This window comes from Telopea speciosissima, chromosome 5, assembly GCF_018873765.1.
Source record: "Telopea speciosissima isolate NSW1024214 ecotype Mountain lineage chromosome 5, Tspe_v1, whole genome shotgun sequence".
Lineage (NCBI taxonomy): Eukaryota > Viridiplantae > Streptophyta > Magnoliopsida > Proteales > Proteaceae > Telopea > Telopea speciosissima.
In genome coordinates this window covers 16,874,926-16,896,255 of record NC_057920.1, presented here as the reverse complement: position 1 = coordinate 16,896,255, position 21,330 = coordinate 16,874,926, and the positions used below count along the sequence as shown (strand labels likewise).

The 21,330-nt window shown below is 41.4% G+C and overlaps 1 protein-coding gene across 3 annotated transcripts in view; it reads right to left on the bottom strand.

Moving 5' to 3' along the window:
* Positions 1–201: 201 nt before the first annotated feature.
* The window catches only part of LOC122662635 (protein downstream neighbor of Son-like), a 40,193-nt gene continuing 19,064 nt past the window's right edge, over positions 202–21,330 (bottom strand). For 2 of the 3 annotated variants that reach the window (XM_043858326.1, XM_043858327.1), the window contains exons 10-14: positions 8,777–8,878; positions 2,566–2,675; positions 2,321–2,408; positions 1,045–1,244; positions 202–598 (exon numbers count right to left, since the gene is read on the bottom strand). In XM_043858326.1, the coding sequence (XP_043714261.1) occupies positions 385–598; positions 1,045–1,244; positions 2,321–2,408; positions 2,566–2,675; positions 8,777–8,878 (714 nt within the window). In that variant the 3' untranslated portion in view covers positions 202–384. The remainder of the gene's footprint in view (positions 599–1,044; positions 1,245–2,320; positions 2,409–2,565; positions 2,676–8,776; positions 8,879–21,330) is intronic. The other variant, XM_043858328.1, reaches the window with a different exon arrangement.

Sequence of the window (21,330 nt, the reverse complement as noted above, 5' to 3'; positions counted from 1 at the left end):
AAAGGCTGTGTTTGGTATGCATTCAAGGTCGATTTCGCATTCTCAGAGGATAAAAACTACTTTTATCATCTGAGAATGCAAAATCGACCTAAAATGCATACCAAACACTGCCCTAGATTTTATTAGATAATAGTTTTACTTCCAAAATGTGAATGTCGTCACACTTTTCTTCGGTTATTCTGTGAACAAACCTTGGTAATATCATATGAAATCAATTGTTCAATGATTAATTTATTCTCTCAAACTTGTATTTTTACATTTAGAAAATTTAAATAAACCATTACAGTACCCTCTGTAGGAAATAGCAATTGAACAAGGCAACAAAATTTACCCCAATACAGCAGCTCAATACAACATCTGTGACACATGCTCTCTGAGAACAAGTCATATAGGTAAAAGAGAAGCAGTGTAAGATCCATCACTATACTTGAGGCCGCGTAATGAGGCAGAGTGCAAACAAGGATTAACCACTGCTTCTGGGACACCAAAAGCATTGGTGCATTCCAGCAAGCCTTCACCTTCTGTTTGAGGATCAGATTTGCAGGTAACAGATTCAAGAGCAACATTTAAGCCAATAGAGAGAGGTTCAGTTGTAAAGCTGCATGATCACAAGAAACAAAAATATATAAGCCACTGCAAATGAAAGCAGGTGGGAGACCAATATGAATGCATACTGATGCTTCTCAGACTTAAATAATAAATCCTGAACCACCTGGGAAATGACAGGTCAAAGCACCTCCAATCACACAATCCAATGTTACAACATGCTGCCATAAGCATTATAGTTTCTGGCTCTTACCGCACAAAGTATGAACCCAATGGATCGTTGGATAAGAGTTGGAACCAACGAGGACAATATACACTTTCCAGCAATTATTCTAGAAAGAATTCAAGCCTCCTTTCCCATAATCTTTAAACCACATCTATCCTTCTTGTTGTGACTACATAACAACTAAAAAAACTTCCCAATTTCTAAAGATTTATGTGATGTGATCTATACACATCAAATTCTACAATACCAGAAGGTAAGAGAATTTACAGTACCTTGCCTCAAAGCTTCTCCCTTCAGAACCCATAGCTGCACATACTCCACTGATAATCCATGGGGGAAGGAATGTATCTTTGATTTCAATACTATAGCTGATCCCAACTGATGAGCCTTGATTGGATTCACCATCATCAGTATGGGAAGCTCTTACAGGGAAAACAACAGTGTCGGCTCTCTTCATCTCCCGGCATTTCACCTACGAAACAAAGCTAATAATAGGCTATTCCAAGCAGGTCTATCAATGGAAATAGGAAGGAAAGAGTCTCAATTCATAAATCTAAAAGTTTTAACTTTTCTAAATCTCTAGGTAATTGCTCAAGTTAGTGGCACAACCGCAGGAGTTAACTAGGAACACTAACATTTTTTTTTTAGAAGGGAAAAAAAACAAGGGGCCCTTAAGAGGGGAATATACAGCAAGAAAGCAAAGCAAGGCTAGACCCTCAGGAGGAGGGAGGGGCCTGCAAAAGGGAGGAGGGAAGGTCCCAGGAGACAACAATATGGCCTGTTCCTTGGGATATCGATACAACGGGAGACAGGAAAATTTGTTCCTAATGTCAAAAGAGATGGTGTCCCAAATCTGCTGAAAGGATCTAGAGTTGGAAGACCATTTCCTGATATTTCGCTTCATCCAAATCTGGTTGATGGCAGCACTTTAACATTAAATATGCATCAAAGTTAAAAAAAAATAAAAATGAATGTTTTCTTCAGCCTGCAGCAATGTCTACATAACAGAAGTTTATATTGCAATTTGTACAGCACTAGCTGGATTAGTTATTTGAAGGAACAACAAATAGAACAAAGATAAAGGGTCTCCATTGAAATTGAGAGTAAAAGAATGTCTTTGAAGATATATTGCCCTTTTGCCAATTTCTGAAGCCTGCTGCTTCTCATAGTTTTTATAATCACTAAATCAATTCCAACCTACTAATGCCGCATTTAGATGAATTATTAATTACAGACAACACTAAGTTTCTCAAGCACCACTTTCCTTTTGCTTTCCCCTTTCATTTTTATTTTTTATTTCTTGGGAGGGAGCACCAGGGGGGGATAAGATCAATGAATCAACTCTTTCTCCTTGATGGGTAAAATAAATCAAACAACTTCATCAAGGTTGGTCCAACAGTTGCAGTCATAATTCATACAACCAAGAAGGGACCGATCAAATTGCTCATTACATTTGGCATAGTAGTGGTTTCAATTTTCAGAGGAAAAGGAAGAGAAAACAACCAGCTCATTTTTTCTACTTTAGCAACATATTAAAAATATACTAACCTCCGGAGCACAAAGTGATGCATTTTGGAATGGCACTGGTCCATACAGCAGCGGAACATCAATTCCAGTCAAAGAACTTACGATAGACCTGGTAACACCCACAGGTTTAGTAGATTGATATCTAATGGGGCAGGTCATTAAGATACACACGTCACACTTAGATAAATGGTATTTTCTCCACAGTCAACTACTAATAATGGAACAGATACCTGAGGTCCAAGTTCATTTTACGAACTGTCATTTACCTATAATTTAAAAGAAAATCATATAATCCCTGTACATTCTCATTTCCCCTGAAAGCCAAAAGAGACTGAGGACAATTATCCACGCCAGGCATGGAAACCAGGCGACCTATCTGCATTAAATGAGAAAGAAAAAAGTTAATGAATAGAAAAGATCCATTAGAACCAAAGAATGAACAATTTCCAATATCTTGGATACATCCGTCATTAAGATGAACAAATAACAAGCAAGAAATACCAAAGTCAGGTTTGGAGCATAAGCCTGGCTGTCCCAAAAATATGCATGCATTTAAGGGGAGAAGACAACAGTGCCTCAATGGAGAACACAAGGGTTATTCTATGTCAAATATTGACATAATCCAACTGAAACAGTTTTATGCTTCGCCCCCAATCTCTCAATGCTCATATGGCCATGAAAAGTTCCATGGTTAGTGTTAACAGCCTTGGGAATGAATGCTTAGATGATCTAGATCGATCACCCAGCCTCTTATTTATAATAAAATCAAATTACAGCTAAAGTATGAATCCCCCCCCCCCCCCAATCCTATTCCTATTAGGAATTCCCACTATAACTAGGAATCCCAAATAGAGATCGGATAGAAGGGAAAAACAGGAAAAAAACAATTAAAACATAAACTAAATAAAACAAATAACTAAAACCAACAAGGACTAAGTTACCCCTATCGGGTAAAGTAGCCAATCTCAACACTCCCCCTCAAGTTGGAGCAAAGATGTCGATCATGCCCAACTTGACTAGATTGGGATGAAACAACTTCCCGGACAATCCCTTGGTGAAGATATCTGCAAGTTGATCAGTAGATGTCACAAAGGGAATGCAAATCAGCCCTTCTTCTAACTTCTCTTTGATGAAATGTCTATCCACCTCAACATGCTTGGTACGATCATGTTGTACAAGGTTGTGTGTTATGCTGATTGCAGCCTTGTTGTCACAGTACAACATCATAGGAAGACGAATAGGAACACCAAGATCTTGTAGCAACCCTTTAAGCCAGAGTAACTCACAAATACCCTGTGCCATAGCTCGAAACTCAGCTTCGGCACTAGAACGAGCAACAACATTTTGCTTCTTGCTACGTCAAGTGACAAGATTTCCACCTACAAAAGAGCAATACCTAGAAATAGACTTGCGATCTGCAGAACCAGCCCAATCAGCATCAGTGTATGTTTCTATCCGTAGATGACCATGCGTAAACAAAATAATTCCTTTTCCAGGAGCTGACTTCAAATAGTGCAAGATACGAAGAACAGCCTCCATATGAGAAGAGTAGGGATCATGCATAAACTGGCTCACAATACTCACGGCGACAGCAATGTCAGGACGAGTTTGTGAAAGATAAATCAGCTTCCCTACAAGCCTTTGGTACCAGTCTTTATCAACAGGCTCACCCTCTTTCTCCTTGAGTCGAACAGTAGGGTCCATAGGAGTATCTGAAGGACGACAGCCTAGTAACCCGGTCTCAGCCAATAAGTCTAGGACATACTTCCTCTGGGAGAGAAAAATGCCTTTAGAAGATCTGGCTACTTCAATCCCAAGAAAGTATCGCAGTTTCCCTAGATCTTTAATCTCAAATTCTTGTCCAAGGAAGGTCTTCAGCCGTCTGATCTCATCATCATCACTGCCAGTAACCACTATATCATCAACGTAGACTATAAGAACAGTGAGTTTTTCACCAGCCCTCTTTATAAAGAGTGTGTGATCAGCATTACTCTGCTTATAGCCCACAAAAATCATGGCCTTGTGAAACCGGCCAAACCATGCTCGAGGTGACTGCTTCAGCCCATAAAGTGCACGCTTCAGTCTACACACTTTTCCTTGGTTTTTGTCACAAGAGAACCCTGGTGGAATGTCCATATACACCTCCTCATCCAGTGTTTCATTTAGGAATGCATTTTTTACATCTAGCTGTTGCAAATCCCATCCAAGGTTAACTGCACAAGATAATAACACACGAACAGTATTTAACTTTGCAACAGGTGCAAAAGTTTCCTGGTAATCAATGTCGTATGTTTGAGTGAACCCCTTGGCCACGAGTCGTGCCTTATACCTATCCACAGTGCCATCCACCTTCTGTTTCACCACAAACACCCATTTACATCCAACGGTTTTCTTCCCAGGTGGAAGAACCACAAGCTCCCATGTGTTATTTTTCTTTAAAGCTTCCATTTCTTCCATCATAGCTGCCTTCCACTTTCCGTCTGATAAAGTTTCCTGCCAATTGTTAGGAATACGAACAGAAGAAAGAGAGGAAACAAAGGCACGAAAGGATTGGGAAAGGGAATCATAAGAAACAACATGAGATATGGGATGCTGAGTGCAAGTTCTGACACCTTTGCGAAGAGCAATAGGTAAGTCAGGAATTTACCAAGTGGAGAGACAGGTTCTGGATCCGGGTTCGGCAATTGGATGGGTACTGGAGCAACAGTTGATTGAACCTGCTTATGTTTCCTTGCATAGGTCTTCACATTACTGTCATCAATCCTCTTCTGAAATTCACTAATAGTCCTCTGGATAGGAGTCTGGACCGGGGTAGATTGCTCCCCCTAAATAGAAATGGTCTCCCCCTGACTCAGGGGGAGTACTAGGGGCAGGCCGAACTGGTTCAGACTCGTGGTAAACAGACTGAAGTGGGGGTGGAGAGTCATTAGTTAGCACATCTTCACTAACACTCTCCCCCTGAAGAGGTGGGGACACATAATAAGGAACACTTTCGTGAAAGACAACATCCATGCTGACAAAAGTCCTACGGGATGGGGGTAATAACATTTGTACCCCTTCTGCGTTGCAGAGTAACCCAAGAAAATGCAACGGAGACTATGTGGGTTAAGTTTACCAGGGGACCTTGTATCCCTGGCATAACAAACGCAGCCAAACACCTTAGGTGGAACGATTAAGGAAGAAGAGCCAAGTAATAGCTCATTAGGAGCTTTGGAAAGAAGAACCCGACTGGGCAGCCTTTTAATTAAATAGGTTGCAGTAAGGACAGCATCCCCCCCAATAAAGGGAAGGGACATTGTGAGCAAACATAAGAGCCCTAGCCACCTCCAAGAGGTGGCGTTTTTTCTCTCAGCCACACCATTTTGGGCTGGAGTGTCGACACAGCTGGTCTGATGGAGGATTCCATGGGCAGTAAGGTATTTTTGAAACTGACCTTCCATATACTCTTTCCCATTGTCACTCCTCAAAATTTTAAGAGTGGCAGTAAATTGGGTCTTAATCAATTGATGAAAGTGCCGAAAACATGAAAAAACTTCATTTTTTGTGTGCATAAGGTATACCCAAGTGAACCTAGAATAGCAGTCAATGAAAGTGACATACCACCGATGGCCAGTCAGGGAAGCTTTCCTACTAGGCCCCCATACATCAGTATGAACAATATGAAATAAGGAAGAGGATCTTTTATTCGAAATAGGATAAGTTGAACGTATCTGTTTAGCCAAGACACAAGGCTCACAAAAAAAGTCTTCCTTATTACAATTTTTAACTAATGCTGGAAATAAATTTGATAAAGTACCTAAGAGAAGATGGCCTAGTCTAGAGTGCCATTTATGTATTTCAGAAGAGAAAGATGCCGCAAGTAAAGCCTGAGTAGGTGTAGGATCGCCATCAAGCAGGTACAATCCGCCATGCACCTTACCCGAGCCAATCGTCTTCCCCGAGTCCAGTTCCTGAAAAACACAGTGAGTGGGAAAAAAGGTCACTTTACAATTCAGGGATTTAGTGATATTGCTAATGGAAAGAAGGTTAGTTGTAAATTTGGGAATATACAACACAGATGACAGTGTAAGGGAAGGAGAACAACCAATGGATCCTTTCCCTGAGATGGAGGAGAGGGACCCATCAACAATTTTGACTTTATCCTTACCAGAAGTAGGAGAATATGTATTAAAAAAACTAGAAGAACTTGTCATGTGATCAGTAGCACCGGAGTCTATGATCCATGGAGTGGATACTACTGATGCACAATGACCAGCAAAAGAAATACCTATACGGGCAAAGAAGGAACCTGAATTGGCAGCAGACGTAGTAGAGGCAGCAGATGTGTTCAACATATGACGCAAAGCCTGGAGTTATTCCTGGGAGAAACCAATGTCAGCAGTGGGAGTTGGAGCTACACTTTCAGTGTGATTGGCTTTGTTTTTAGACTTAGCACGACCACGTTTGGCCTCAAAATCAGCCGACTTCCCAAGTAATTTCCAACACTGAGCCTTAGTGTGATATGGTTTGTGACAATGCTCACACTTAACAGGCTCTTTGGTAGTAGTAGTAGAAGCAGCAACACTGTCAGGAGAAGCAACAGGAGTGAGGCCAGCAGTCTGTAAGGCTGATCTCTCAACTTTGAGAGTAATCATCATGGCAGCCCTTCGTGTCTCTTCACTGTGAACATAAGAAAAGGTCTCCTCTAGAGTGGGGAAAGGAACCCGACCAAGGACTTGCACTCGAATAGGGTCATAGTCATCATTGAGGCCGGCCAGGAAATCATAGACACGGAATTGGTCTACATAGGTGTGATAGGCAGTAATATCAACAGTAATAGTAGGCTGAAACCGAGCATAGTGATCCAATTGCTGCCATAAATACTTGAGGGCAGCATAGTATTTGGAGACAGACATCTCCTTCTGAGTAGTGGTTTGGAGTGTCTTCCTGATTTCATAAACCTGAGCACCACTACCTGCACGACCATAAGTGCCCTTGACAGCTGTCCATATTTGTTTAGCAGTGTCAAGGAGAAGATACTGACTAGAGAGGTCAGTGGTCATAGAGTTCAGAACAAAGGACATTACCATTGCATCATTGGCAGCCCATTTAGTACGAGCAACACCTTCTTCAGTAGGCTGTTTGGTGGTGCCAGTAAGATGGCCAGTGAGTCCCCTACCAACCACTGTTAGGGATAATGATCTGACCCAAATTAAGTAGTTTGTACCATCAAGCTCAATGGCAGCAGCATAGGGAAGAAAATCAGACCTAGTTTGATCTCCTCCAGAAGTAGCAGTAGTCATCTCTGAGTCACCCATGATTCAGCCAGGCAGCAAAAATCAGATCTTCAAAAAGAACCTAATTCGAATGTGACTGATGGGTTTTGAAATTGCAGAATTTTCAACCGTCAGAATGGGCGGAAACCTTTGTCGAGTTTCCTTCTAATAGTAGGGAAGATAGCTTCCAAAAATTAGCTCTTTCTGATGAGCCAATAAAAAGTCCTAAATTTTGACAAATTTAGGAAGAAAATCTGATCGCAGAAACCTGATTGCAGAACTTGATTGCAGAAAAAATTGCAGGACTGGTTCTAAACCAATGCTGCAGTCTTCAAACAAGGACTGGTGTAGACCAATAAGAGCAGGAACCAATCTACATAAGTGCAGAAATCAAACTTCAGTTGAAAGAATAGCTCGATCTCCAAGGATGGAAAATCCTGCCGGCAGATTTAGGTCACACCACTGTTCTTCGATCTTCAATGAGGTGACATTGAGGGCAGCAACTGAATTTGCATTAGATCACCTCATAGTTGCTGCCCTGATGGAGAGAAAGAGGCCAAGAGTGGTGGAGAGAAAAGAAAAAAGAAAAAAACAGAAACCGAGAAGGGGGAAGACCAGAAAACAGAGAAAACTGAGAAAGGAGAGAGGGGAGAGAACCAGAAATCGAGAAAAGCTGTTCTTAGATCAGAGTTGGCTCTGATACCATGTTAACAGCCTTGGGAATGAATGCTTAGATGGTCTAGATCGATCACCCAGCCTCTTATTTATAATAAAATCAAATTACAGCTAAAGTATGAATCCCCCCCCTAATCCTATTCCTATTAGGAATTCCCACTATAACTAGGAATCCAAAATAGAGATCGGATAGAAGGGAAAAACAGGAAAAAAACAATTAAAACATAAACTAAATAAAACAAATAACTGAAACCAACAAGGACTAAGTTACCCCTATCGGGTAAAGTAGCCAATCTCAACAGTTAGAATCAGCACAAAGGTCAACCCTTAGAAGATAGGGCCTCCTAGCTGGGAACAAGGATGACAAGTCCCTGACAAACCTGGATGTGCCACATAAACGGCAGTCATGCAGGGAGGTTGGATTCGTCCAGTTCTACTGTCCTAGTATTATTAAAATGTCAATTGAACTGCAATATGGACGACCAATGCCACCTCCCCTAGTGCCATATTGCAAAATTTTGTAGGGTTGAAGAATATAAAATTTAACCTGGCCTTGGCTGTGTTTCTCAATCTCAGAAAGCTCAACTAGGTCTTCAGCATCAACTTGTTCCATTTCAGAGTGTCGCAGAGGCATGGTAAAACAAACATCCTGATTTTCATAATTAACAAAAGAAAGGCAACATTAGAAAAAGATGTAAAGGTACTCATAAAAGAGAATAGAGCTAACAGACGTGATGCAATAGAACAGAATATATCACTTTTAAAGAAAAAAAATTATCACTTGGAACAGTGTGAATCAAGTCCAGAACTGAGAGGAAACTGCATGCACAAGAACCATCTATTTAACCCAATTCAATTTTTTTTTTGAACTTTGTACTACTACGTAAGTATGTCTAACATAAACAAAGTTATATGTTGGTCAGTCAATCAGAACATGAGGATAGCTGCCACTTCATCAAATGAATCAAGCTGTAAGAAACACACAAGAAACTACTAATAAATTATATTATGATTGCAGCGAAACCAAGTCTACTCAGGGAGTGGTTTTTCTGGACAGTCATCCACTATGATATCTATGGACAAACAACTAATTCCGCCCATAGCAGGCCAGATGGGCCTAAAATTGTGGACAGGTAGACCACAAAGTCCCCTGCTCACATAATGTTTCAGCCCAAACGGATCTGTCCAAGTGGCATGATAAAGCACTGAAAAATCCTGGACTACCAAAATGATGCATGCAGCGCACCAACACCTGGATTACCGGAGGGTGCTTGCCAATACATGGGAGGGTATATGATTGAATTTGACCCTGAAATTTGACACATGGCCAACTCAAAGTCCAAACCATTCCCTATAATATCCAATTGTCAGAATGGCTACATCACCCATCCATTTGACCCAACTAGGTATGTGGCCCATTGATTCCATAGTGGACTGTGAAGTGAATAAAAGGGAATTAACCAAGTTTAACCAAATACACAAAAATAAATAAATTTAAAGACCACTACCATTTCCTACTCTTTATATTTGCATCGTATTGAAACCATACTATAGTAAGGGACAGTTTACTAATCAACGATAAATGAAATGTTCCGTGGTCATCAACTTTCTCATGATACAATAGTCTTGACATGATAGTTAACATTATTTAGAACTGCTACAAAGATTTATAGTAACATGAGAATAGGTTTCCAACATGCCTTTACCAGGAAGCCTTTCGCTTAGCCACATGAACTGATGAATTGGCAATCTGACCTTCAGATGTATATAAATATCCTGATGTAACAATCATTATAACATAATTTAGAGGAGAATACTAAGATGGGCTATCTGTCAAATTGGATGGTCTCTAAGTAAAAGATCTGCCTTGAGAGAGGCTTTCTTCCTAGGATTTTCAACAGTCCCTGTTCACAAATTCATGGGGTTAAATGTTTCATGGTTCTTCATGGGTTCGATGTTTCAGTTTCAGGATTCATAGTTTATGGGTTTTAGGGCACATGGTTTCTAATTCAAGGTTCAAGGGTTCCATGTTTCAGTTTCAGGATTCATAGTTTATGGGTTTTAGGGCACATGGTTTCTAATTCAAGGTTCAAGTTTCAGACATTAGCTGGGTTGAATTTGAAATTTCATGGTTGCAAGCACCTACCACCTTAATGGTGCTTTCTGGACCCCACCCCCTCTTCTTCTCCCTGTCTGAGTTTTTCTGGCCATTACCTATCAGCATAGGAGAATGGGTTCTAGGCAATGGCAGTGTAGAACCCTTTTATATTATTGATTATCTTTGAAAAAAGATTAAACTTCTATACATAGTTGTCACGGCGTCACGGCAATCCAAGTCGGTGGAGGGGTGTCTGATCGATATATCGACACGTCGCCCGCCATGGCGATCATGTCAACCATGGCAGAATTGTAATTAAATCCAAAGTTGAATGGCAAAGTTGAAGGGCAAACTAGTAGATAAATCAAGATTTATAAGAGCAATGGTAGAATTGTAATTAAATCCAAAGTTGAATGGCAAACTATTAGATAAATCAAGATTTATAAGAGCAATGGCAGAATTGTAATTAATCTGAAGTTGTAAAGGACTGGCAGAACTGTAATTTAATGGAGTTAAAGAGAAAAGTGACTGGGCTAAACAGAATAGCAATAGAGAATATAGAGGGTTTTATATAAATAATATAAGTTGTCCTTACTTGCAATTTTAAAGACTTAATGTCTTCCTCAACCTTGCAATAACACGATAGAAAGAGAGGCAGAGAGGCGGTAAACTGGAGTAGTTCCAGCAGAGGAAACTCCTTATGAAGACGATTCTCCCTGCAATTTCTGGAACAAAATTGCAGCACCAAGGTCTGCTGATCCCAACAAGAAAAAGCCCCAAAATTCTGCTAGCAACCGAATGGTGAGATCTGAAATCAGATCTGGTGGATGTCTTAGTTGCAGGTTACTTCGAAAAATTGAATCTCACAGAAAGAGAGACTTCTGGATATGAAACTTCCAGGTATGGATCGCCCAAGAGAAAAGAACTTATGGATCAAATCTCAGAACCAGTCGATGTTTGTGTAAGGAAACCTATGATGTTTTTCCAGAATCTGGTAGTACCGCCCAGAAAGAAAAAATTCAGAAACCAAGGCTAAAATAGGAGATTAGAGGAAACAGGGAGTGGGTCTAAGGTTGAAGAAGAAACAAAAAATTAAAGAAGAAGAAATCGAAGAGGGAAAGAGAGACAGGACGCCATGGCGTAGGTCGATATGCACATTTCTCCAGCGCCAGGACGCCATGGCGACGCCATGACAACTATGATTCTATATACCCCCCCCCCAATGGCATGGTACTGGTGTCAGATATGTGCTAGAGTTCCAAATCCATGCCCCTAATCCCATTTTTGGAATATGTGTCAATATCTGGGTGTGCTCAAGATTGATATACAATGACAGATTATAACTTTCTTCCCAAACTATTGCGCTCTTGTTCTTAATGACATGTAGCCAAGTTCATAATTCCACACGTTTGCTGTTAAAGTGTTTTCATTTTTTATATCTAAAATGAAATGCACAAACCAAGATATCAACTACTCTGCTCACCTGGGAGCTGCATATAATTTCTTAGCTGTGATATGCACATGTTACCCTACCCAGATGGCACATTCAGAGTTCACAATAGGCAAGTCCACGTATCCTTAGATTCCATAGCAAGATGTATCTGGATCCTAGACACATACCTGCACTTGACAATGACACCCAAACCCATCCAATAAGCAACTTTTTATTGGTTGCCATTCTTTCCGCAACAAGCTGTACTGCATTTCAATATTATAGGTATTCAGAAAGATGATTTCAGGCTTGAATGTGGAGGTTGCCGTTTCCCATCACCTTTTATTCATCTAACTATTTTCAGTCCTCAACTCACAAACCAGTTAGTCCTGCTGACCCCAGACCAGGCTTTTAAGTTCTTTGACCTTATTCCTGATTTGGGCATGTATAGATCCAGTTTAATAAAGGAAAACAAAGACAAAACAATACATGATTAATAACAAACTCCAATAATCATCTGAAGGAAAAAAACCAGGGATAAATGTGGGTGAGAGGAGAGGGAGAGAGGAGCCCAGGATTCATTGAGACCTTAAAATTAGGTGGCCAGTGGATAAAACTATTCCTATGGACAGGACACCAAGTTCATTTCCCCCCAATCGAGAACTCAAAATGTTCCATTTTCTAGGGTGAATTCACCAAGAAAGAACAGATCTGCAACTTAGGCTCTTCATCCTTCTTCACTAGGCAACCCTCATGCCTCAAAGTAGAAACCATTTTAGGTAGCAATTAAATAAAAAGAACATAAATTTTCATAACTTTGCAGGTTCAGATTACAGAACCAAACATTCTGCTTTTTAGACATACACACTTGGAATTTCTTCAGCTCATTAATCACAATGTTTGGTTAATCTAAAGCTTCTCTTTTAGTTATATTAACGCGTGATTTAAAATCTGCATCACAAAGTTTTCACAACAAAATCAAAGCCTTTGATAGCATTATAAAGTGCCACCCACAATTACCTTAGCTACAACTTAGTGGCACCACAAGACAAAGCTATTAAACAGAAATTAGTTGTTTCGAAGCAATTTAAGGAAAAATAAATCTAATTTAGGATTATAAGACCAGCATCAAATATATATATATATATATATATATATGTATGTGTGTGTGCATGTATGATCGATACAGTACGATCCAGTCAATACTTAAGAGACAGCATCAATACTTCACTACAGAACTCAAACAGAGCCAGGCAGTGGTAGAACTCAAAACCAAGGCACTCTATCACCCTGTAATACCTGATTTTTTCAAAGATTTGCATTGGGACTTTAAACCATATATCAAAAACAATTCTAACCCAGCAATCACGTTTCTGTTTCGATCACTGAAGCACCATCAATCTTGGATTTAAGGCTATACAATGCACAAGTGAGGAAACTTCAGGATCAATACAATAAAAGGAAAAAAAATTAAATAACTAAAACTCTTTTTTCTATTGCTATTTTCTGTTTACATATGAAGAACATCAAAGGATACGAAAGAAGAAGAAAGGGATATAGAAGGGGGGATAGGATCAGTTATCTCAGCCCATCATCCTCTCACCCAGGGCTTCTCACTCACGGTATCTCACCGTTGTCGCATCTCACAGCTTCATCAATAGCTCTTTTCTCTTCAATCTCTGTCTCTTTTTCTGTTCAGCTACATACATGTATTTATAATAAAACAACCTAATCCTAAAGTAAGAAACTAATTAATAAAACCTATAAAATAGAAACTCGACTCTAACTAGGATTCCCAATTAGAATTACAACTCAAATAGGAAACTAAATAAGTGTCTAATAATAAAAATAACACAAAAAATAAACTCCCTAAGCCAGCAGTCCATATCAGTCCCTAAATCACTGGTCTCGTGAACAGTAACTTTTTTTTCCCTCTTTGGTCTTCTTCATGTTTCAATCTATATCACATTCCAATGGCTGAATATAGCTGGGTAGGCATTTGAAGGGAAGAAGAAGAGAACTAGGGTTTCAATTCCAGACTTATTGAAGGTAAGAACTTGATATCAGACTTCTAGGGCAGTAGAACAGTCAGCAGTAGATGACGTGGAGAACAATCAACACGAACCACCCGGGCTTCCCACCACAAGGTGTCAATCCGCTGAAACACCGATTTCGTCGAACCCTGATCAGACACAAGGTTTTCTTCATGAAGAAGAAAAGTTGCAGAGCTGCAGCTTCAAGTTTCTTTTTCTAAAATTCGGTGAGGTAAAGAGGAGCTCCACAAATTGCTTTATTTATAAGGCATAAAGGCCAAGATTACAAATCAGAATAGGAGACTGAGAAGTCCACCTAGCTGCACCAAAATTAGAAACACCAACTCCTTTATGCGTGGAGAATAGCTGGACCCAATTTTTAAAACATAAAAACTAAACAAATCAGTTAAATTGAACCATTGGTTGGACCAACTTGGACCCGGTTCAATTTAAAAACAAAAGTGTTAGCTGAACCGAGAATGAGAGAATGGCTTGAGTGAATTGTTCTTTCACTCACAGCCCCTTCATTTATATCTTTTACTTATGAGCATAATTACAATACTGCCCCTATATAGCCGACTATGCTCATATCAGGGGAATAAACAAAGAAAAAAGGACAAAACACCCAAAATACCCTTATCGGGTTACATAACTCAACACTCCCCCTCAAGTTGGTGCATAAATATCATACATGCCCAACTTGACTAGACTAGGGTGAAATAACTATCCACTTAATCCTTTAGTGAATACATCTGCAAGTTGATCGTCGGATTTCACAAAAGGTATACAAATCTGCCCACTTTCTAACTTCACCTTGATGAAGTGTCTGTCGATCTCCACATGCTTGGTACGGTCATGTTGCACTAGATTGTGAGCAATGCTGATTGCTGCTTTGTTGTCACAATACAACATCATCGGACGATGAACAGAACAACCAATATCCTAGAGTAAACTCTGAAGCCACAATAGTTCACATATGCCCTGGGCCATGGCACGGAATTCCGCTTCAGTGCTAGACCTAGCCACCACATTTTGCTTTTTACTTCGCCATGTGACAAGGTTACCTCCTACAAAGGTACAATAGCCTGAAGTGGATTTTCTGTCTGGGTTACCATCCCAGTCAGCATCTGTGTACGCCTCAATGCGAAGGTGATCATGTGGAGACAGGAGAATCCCTTTCCTTGGAGCTGACTTCAAATAGTGGAGAATACAAAGAACAGCAACCATTTGGGTGGAGTAGGGATCATGTATGAACTGACTGACCAGACTAACAGCAAATGAATGTCTAATCTGGTGTGAGAGAGATAGATTAGTTTTTCCACCAACCTTTGATAGCGCCCCTTATCAACAGGATCACCATCCTTCTCTTGTAGACGAGTAGTAGCCTCCAAAGGGATGTCACATGGGTGACATCCTAACAAACCAGTCTCTGAAAGTAAATCTAGAACATATTTCCTTTGGGAGAGAAAGATGCCTTTGGGAGAACGAGCAACTTCAATCCCAAGAAAATACCAGAGCTGTCCTAGATCTTTGATTCCAAATTCTCGTCCCAAGAAAGTCTTTAGGTGAGAGACTTCATCTACATCATTGCCAGTCACCACTATGTCGTTGACATAGACTATGAGAAGAGTAACCTTATCTCCATTCCGCTTAATGAACAAGGTGTGATCAACATTGTTCTGTTTGTACCCCACAGAGATCATTGCCTTATGGAACCTGCCAAACCAAGCCCGAGGAGATTGCTTCAGCCCATATAAAAAAACCTGGAGGGATCTCCATATAGACTTCCTCCTCCAGCTCTCCATGAAGGAAAGCATTTTTAACATCCAATTGCCGCAAATCCAGCCAAGATTGACAACATATGATAGCAAGACCCGAACGGGGTTCAACTTTGCCACCGGGGCAAATGTTTCCTGATAATCAATCCCATAGGTCTGGGTAAATCCCTTAGCCACCAGTCTAGCCTTATATCTGTCCACCGTTCCATCAGGCTTTTGCTTGACAACAAACACCCATTTGTAGCCCACTGTTTTCTTGCCTGAAGGAAGAGCTACCAGTTCCCATGTCTCATTCTTGGATTTCCACTTTGGATCTTCCATTGCCTCCTACCATTTCTGAGGAATAGAAACAGAGGAAAGAGAGGACACAAATGCACGATAGGAGGGAGACAAAGCATCATAAGAAACAAAATTGGTAATGGGATGTTGGGTGCAAGATCTAATGCCTTTATGGACGGCAATAGGTAAATCAAGAGAGGGATCCTTACCAAGTAACGTAGCGGAATTTGAATCTGGATCAAGTTCTGACGACTGAAGAGGTGGTACAGTAGTGGTAGTCTCAACCTGCTCTTTGTGCTTCCTGGTGTAGATTTGATCAATAGGAATTTGACTCACAGGTCTACGCTTCCCCTGAGTAGGAAGTGACCGAGAGGCTGAAGTTGGCTTATCCTGAATAGGAGCCGGAAGGGTAGAAGAAGGCTCCCCCTGAATAGAAGTTGGTAAAAGATCAGGTAAAAGATCAGGCACATCTTCAAATACTAGGTCATGCTACCCCTGAAGAGGTAGCTAAGAGTAGTATGCCAGGGATTCATGGAAGACAACATCCATGGTAACAAAATGTACGCCGAGAAGGTGGATAATAACATTTGTATCCTTTCTAGGTAGGAGAGTAGCCCAAAAAGATACATTGAATGCTCCGAGGATCAAGCTTACCATGAAGATGATGATTACGAGCATAACGAACACAACCAAAGATTTTTGGGGGAACCACAAAAGAGGAAGAACTTTGAAGGAGGTCAACAGGGATACGACCATCAAGGACAAGGGTAAGCATACGGTTGATGAGGTAGGCAGCAATGAGAATAGCATCACTCCAATATTGAGGAGGAACCTGCCGGGCAAACATACTGGCCCAAGCCACTTCTAAAAGGTGCTGATTTTTTCTTTTGGCGACTCCATTCTGGGTAGGGGTGTCCACAAAGCTGGTTTGATGGAGGATGTCATTCTCAACCAGATAGGACTGGAACTGACCTTCCATGTATTCTTTGCCATTATCACTCCGTAGTATTTTTAATGTGGTATTGAATTGGGTCCGAATCATACGATGGAAGAGCTGGAAACATCGAAACACCTCACTTTTGTGTTGCATCATGTACACCTAAGTGGTCCTAGTAAAGCAATCAATGAAGGAAAAAAACCATCTATGACTAGAAATAGAAACACAACGGGCGGGGGCCCACACATCAGTATGAACTAAAGCAAGAGGAGAAGTGCTTCTTTTATTAATTGAAGAGTAAGTAGAACGAGTCTGCTTAGCCAAGACACAAGCTTCACATAAAAACTCATCCTTGTTACAACTTTGAACTATTTAAGGAAACAAGAAAGCTAAAGTTCGAAGAGGAGTGACCAAGCCGACAATGCCATAGATGGAGATCCGTAGAGGTTACTGAATGTAACTGATAAGCCGGAGAGGAAGCTGATGGTGGAGTAGGCGGACTCGTGTCGAGCATGTAGAGACCACCATGTACCTTACCACCCCCAATTGTGTGGCCTTACACAAGATCCTGTATGACACAATGAGAGGGAAAAAAAGTTATTTTGCAGTTCAAATCTCAAGTTAAACTACTAATGGAAAGAAGATTAGTAGGAAATGAAGGAACATGCAAAACAGAATTTAGGGTAATGGTAGGAGTGAATGGAACCCTTTCCATGAATGCGAGAAAATGAACCATAGGCTGCTCGAACAGTATCTTTTCCAGAGCAAGGGAAATAATGATGAAATACATGAGAGGAACCAGTCATGTGGTCAGTGGCACCGGAGTCGATTATCCAAGGACTAGAGACAACCAATGCACACTAACTACCGACTGGAATACCTAAGGCAACGTAAGAACCAGATGATGCAGCAAGCGTAGGTGCAGTAGAAGGTGCAGCGGAAGATGGTTGGAGCATGCGACGGAGGGCTAGTAGCTCATCCTGAGTAAAACCAGTGTCAGCAGAGGGGATTGTAGCAGTAGAAGCAGCAGCTTTAGTCAGGTTTGCCTTAGGTTTGGGCTTCCCCCGGCCTCGTTTCACCTCAAAATCAGCAGGTTTCCCATGTAACTTCCAACACTGAGCCTTAATGTGATAGGGCTTATGGCAATGCTCACACTTGACAAGCTCTTTGGAGGTAGCATTATCACTGTCAGTAGTAGCAATAGAAGCAGGGTTGGAAGTGGTCTGTAGGGCAGACCTAGTAACAGTAGGAGCATGCTCAGTATGAATCATGGCAAAGGCCTGCTCCAATGTAGGAAAGGGAGACTGGTTCAACACTTGCATACGAATAGGATCATACTCCACATTCAGACCAACCAGGAAATCGTACACACAGATACTGTTGACCTGTGTACGGTAGGTAGCAACATCAGTAGATGTAGAGGGCTGATAAGTGGAGTAATGATCCAATAGCTGCCACAAGCTTTTGAGGGCAGCATAGTATGTAGAAACAGACAAGTCCTTCTGAGTGAGATCATGAGCCTTCTTGTGAATCTCATACACTTGGGCAGCATTCCTAACACGCCCATAAGTCTCCTTGGTGGCACTCCAAATCTGATGGGCTTGTTAGAGTTGTTAGAATATCTTGTATAGGGGTAGTTCTGTCATTGTCTAGTTATAAGACATGACTAAGTTGTATTTTTATTTTATTGTCTTATATCTCCTTACCTCCCTAGGGAGGCTTGTGTAATTTGGAAGACTTAATGAATGAAGCTAATATGTGTGTTGAGAATCACTCTCAACACACATAATCGATTCTCCCATTCTCTTCTCTTCTTCTTATCTCTTCTCTCCTTCTTCTTCTTCTTCTTCTTCTTCTTGTAAACTTCTTCTCTTACCGATTCGATCTACCTTTGAGTTTCAACTTGGTATCGAGCCAACATCTCTGGTTTGAGAGTCGGTGAGCTCGATCCTCATCTTCTCCTCTCTTTGGAACCCTATAAATGTAAAGGGGTTCCATTGGAGGCTGTATATGTGAAACCTATACTCCTTACAGTCTTGGGAGTGGTATTCCCTAAGTTGGAGAGAGTTTCGAGCTGCTGAAGGTGACTTGAAGCTATGGAGGAAGGCGGCAAGTTACCGCTGACTTGTGAAGCTTCTTCTTGGTTCTCCTTCTCTTCTCCACATCTTGGCATGAGACCTATTGGAGTTGCATCGCCTAGGGGTGTTGTTTCAGACCCCAAAGCTCTTGTTTGTTGAAAAGAAATGCTGCCTTTTGCTAGATGTTTTGAAGACTTGAAACGAGGCTCTGTTTTCCGCCCGACCTAGGAGTGTCTCGGTTTGATTACGCCTTTGGCAGCTTGGATGACCTTGGAACTTGTCCCATTTGTGTCGTATGGGAGTGCTTTTTGAAGCCCTAAGAGCCTGCCCTTGAAGGTGGAGAGTCCGAGGACTGCTACTCTTTTTTTTCTCTTGCTACGGGGTATCGGCTACTCTGTTTTTGTCTTCTCGAGGTCTGCTTGTATTGGATGGCTGAATGTGATAGTATTACATCTTGATACACTTATTGGGTGTTATGGACTAAAGGTTCTTGGCTACTAGCAGAATTTGGTTTGAGTTATACAAGTTTTTGCTCTTCATATGCTTGCTGTTTTTTAGGCTTGGCCTCAGCCTTGTGGTTTGGTTGATTTGGGACCTTCTTTTTTTTTTGTATTGGTCTGTCTCCTTGTTTTGGGTTGAGTATACTCCCCACTTGCGCAAACAATTTATATTGATTGTTAAAGTATTTGCCTATTATGTCCACTTGTGTCGGACATGATTAAGAGTCGATGGACCATTACGCCCGGCAGCCCAGTGGTGGTTTCCCAACCATGGCTTCCTTTGATAACCCCAACACCCAGGATCTCGGTTGTGAAGTTGGACAATACCAACTATTTGGATTGGTCCCGTTCGTGAAGTTGTCCCTACGTAGTAGGGGAAGTTGGGGTACATTCGGGTCTATCACGCTCCTGCTACTGCTAGATGCGAGGCTATCTCAAGTGGGAGGCCGAAAACTCCTTGTCATGACTTGGCTGATCTTTTCCATGAAACTGAGATAGGTCGGAGATTTATGAGTAAGGAGACTGCTAAAGATATTTGGGACGGTGTATCCAGAATTTTTGATAGAGTTGGAGATTCCACGAAAGTGTATCAAAATTCTCCAAAAATCATTCATATGAAACAGGGTGATAGGAGTATATCCGAGTACTACAACTCTGTTATTAGCTTGTGGGAGGAGTATGATCATTATACCAATCTCCAGTTGTCCAATGCTGAGGATCGAGGCAAAAGTCTACAGGAGCCAAGAAAAGGAAAGGATCCTTATTTTGCTTGGTGGTCTTAACTCTGAATATGAACCCCTTCGCCTGCAAATCTTAGGGAGGTCTCCATTTCCATCTCGGATGATGTGTGCGATTATTTGCAAAGTGAGGAAACCCGGAGGACCACTATGGATATTGTACCATCAATAGAAGTGCTCTTGTTTCCAGTTCCCAAAAAGACTGGAAAAGTGGGGGGAAAGGCCGTGAGAGATACAAATGTGACCATTGTGGCAAGCTTGGACATACCAAGGACCGGTGCTGGGATCTTCATGGGCAGCCCCCTGGGATGCGTGGTAGTTCATCTCATGCCCGTGGAGGCAAGCGAGGGGGAGCTAAGGCTCATTCTGTGACATCTGAGTCCGAGCCACCTGGACCGCAGCCTGCTCCTGATTCCCTCTCACAGGAAGATATTGCAGCCCTACGTCGGTTGATGTCTCACCTTGGAGGGTCAGCTACTGGTTCTAGCTCTGGAGGGTTGACTACTTCTGCCTCAGCTCTGCAGGTCTCATCTGCTACCCCTACTGCATCCACTTGGATCATTGACTCTGGAGCCTCCGATCACATGACTGGTATGTCCCAGTACTATGATTCCTATTCCATTTGTTCTGGCCGGGACAAGGTAAGGGTTGCTGATGGTTCCCTTTCCTCTGTCTCTGGTAAGGGTAATGTGCGGGTTACTCCTTCTATTTCCCTTGAGTCTGTCCTTCATGTTCCCGACTTTGCTACTAACCTATTATCAGTGAGTCACCTAACCAAATCCTTACATTGTTGTGTCACTTTCTTTCCTTCTTATTGTGTCTTTCAGGATTTGGAGACAAAGAGGGTTATTGGCAGTGGGACTGAGAAAGGAGGACTCTATCTTCTTGAGCCACAGTCACCTGCTCAATCTACTGCTGCAGCTTATGTTTGTGGTCGGCATGACCGGAGTGCTTTGGAGTCTGTTATGCTTTGGCATCAACGTTTGGGTCATCCCTCTTTTGTTGTTATGAGGAGACACTTACCCCACTTGTTTACTTCCTTTCCTGCATCTTATGTTTTTCAGTGTGAATCTTGTATTTTTGCTAAACATTGTCGCACATCTTATCCTTATCGTGGTAATAGATCTACTGCACCTTTTTCCCTTGTTCATACTGATGTTTGGGGACCTTCTCCTACTACTTCCTTATCTGGTTTTCGTTATTTTGTTTCATTTGTGGATGACTATTCT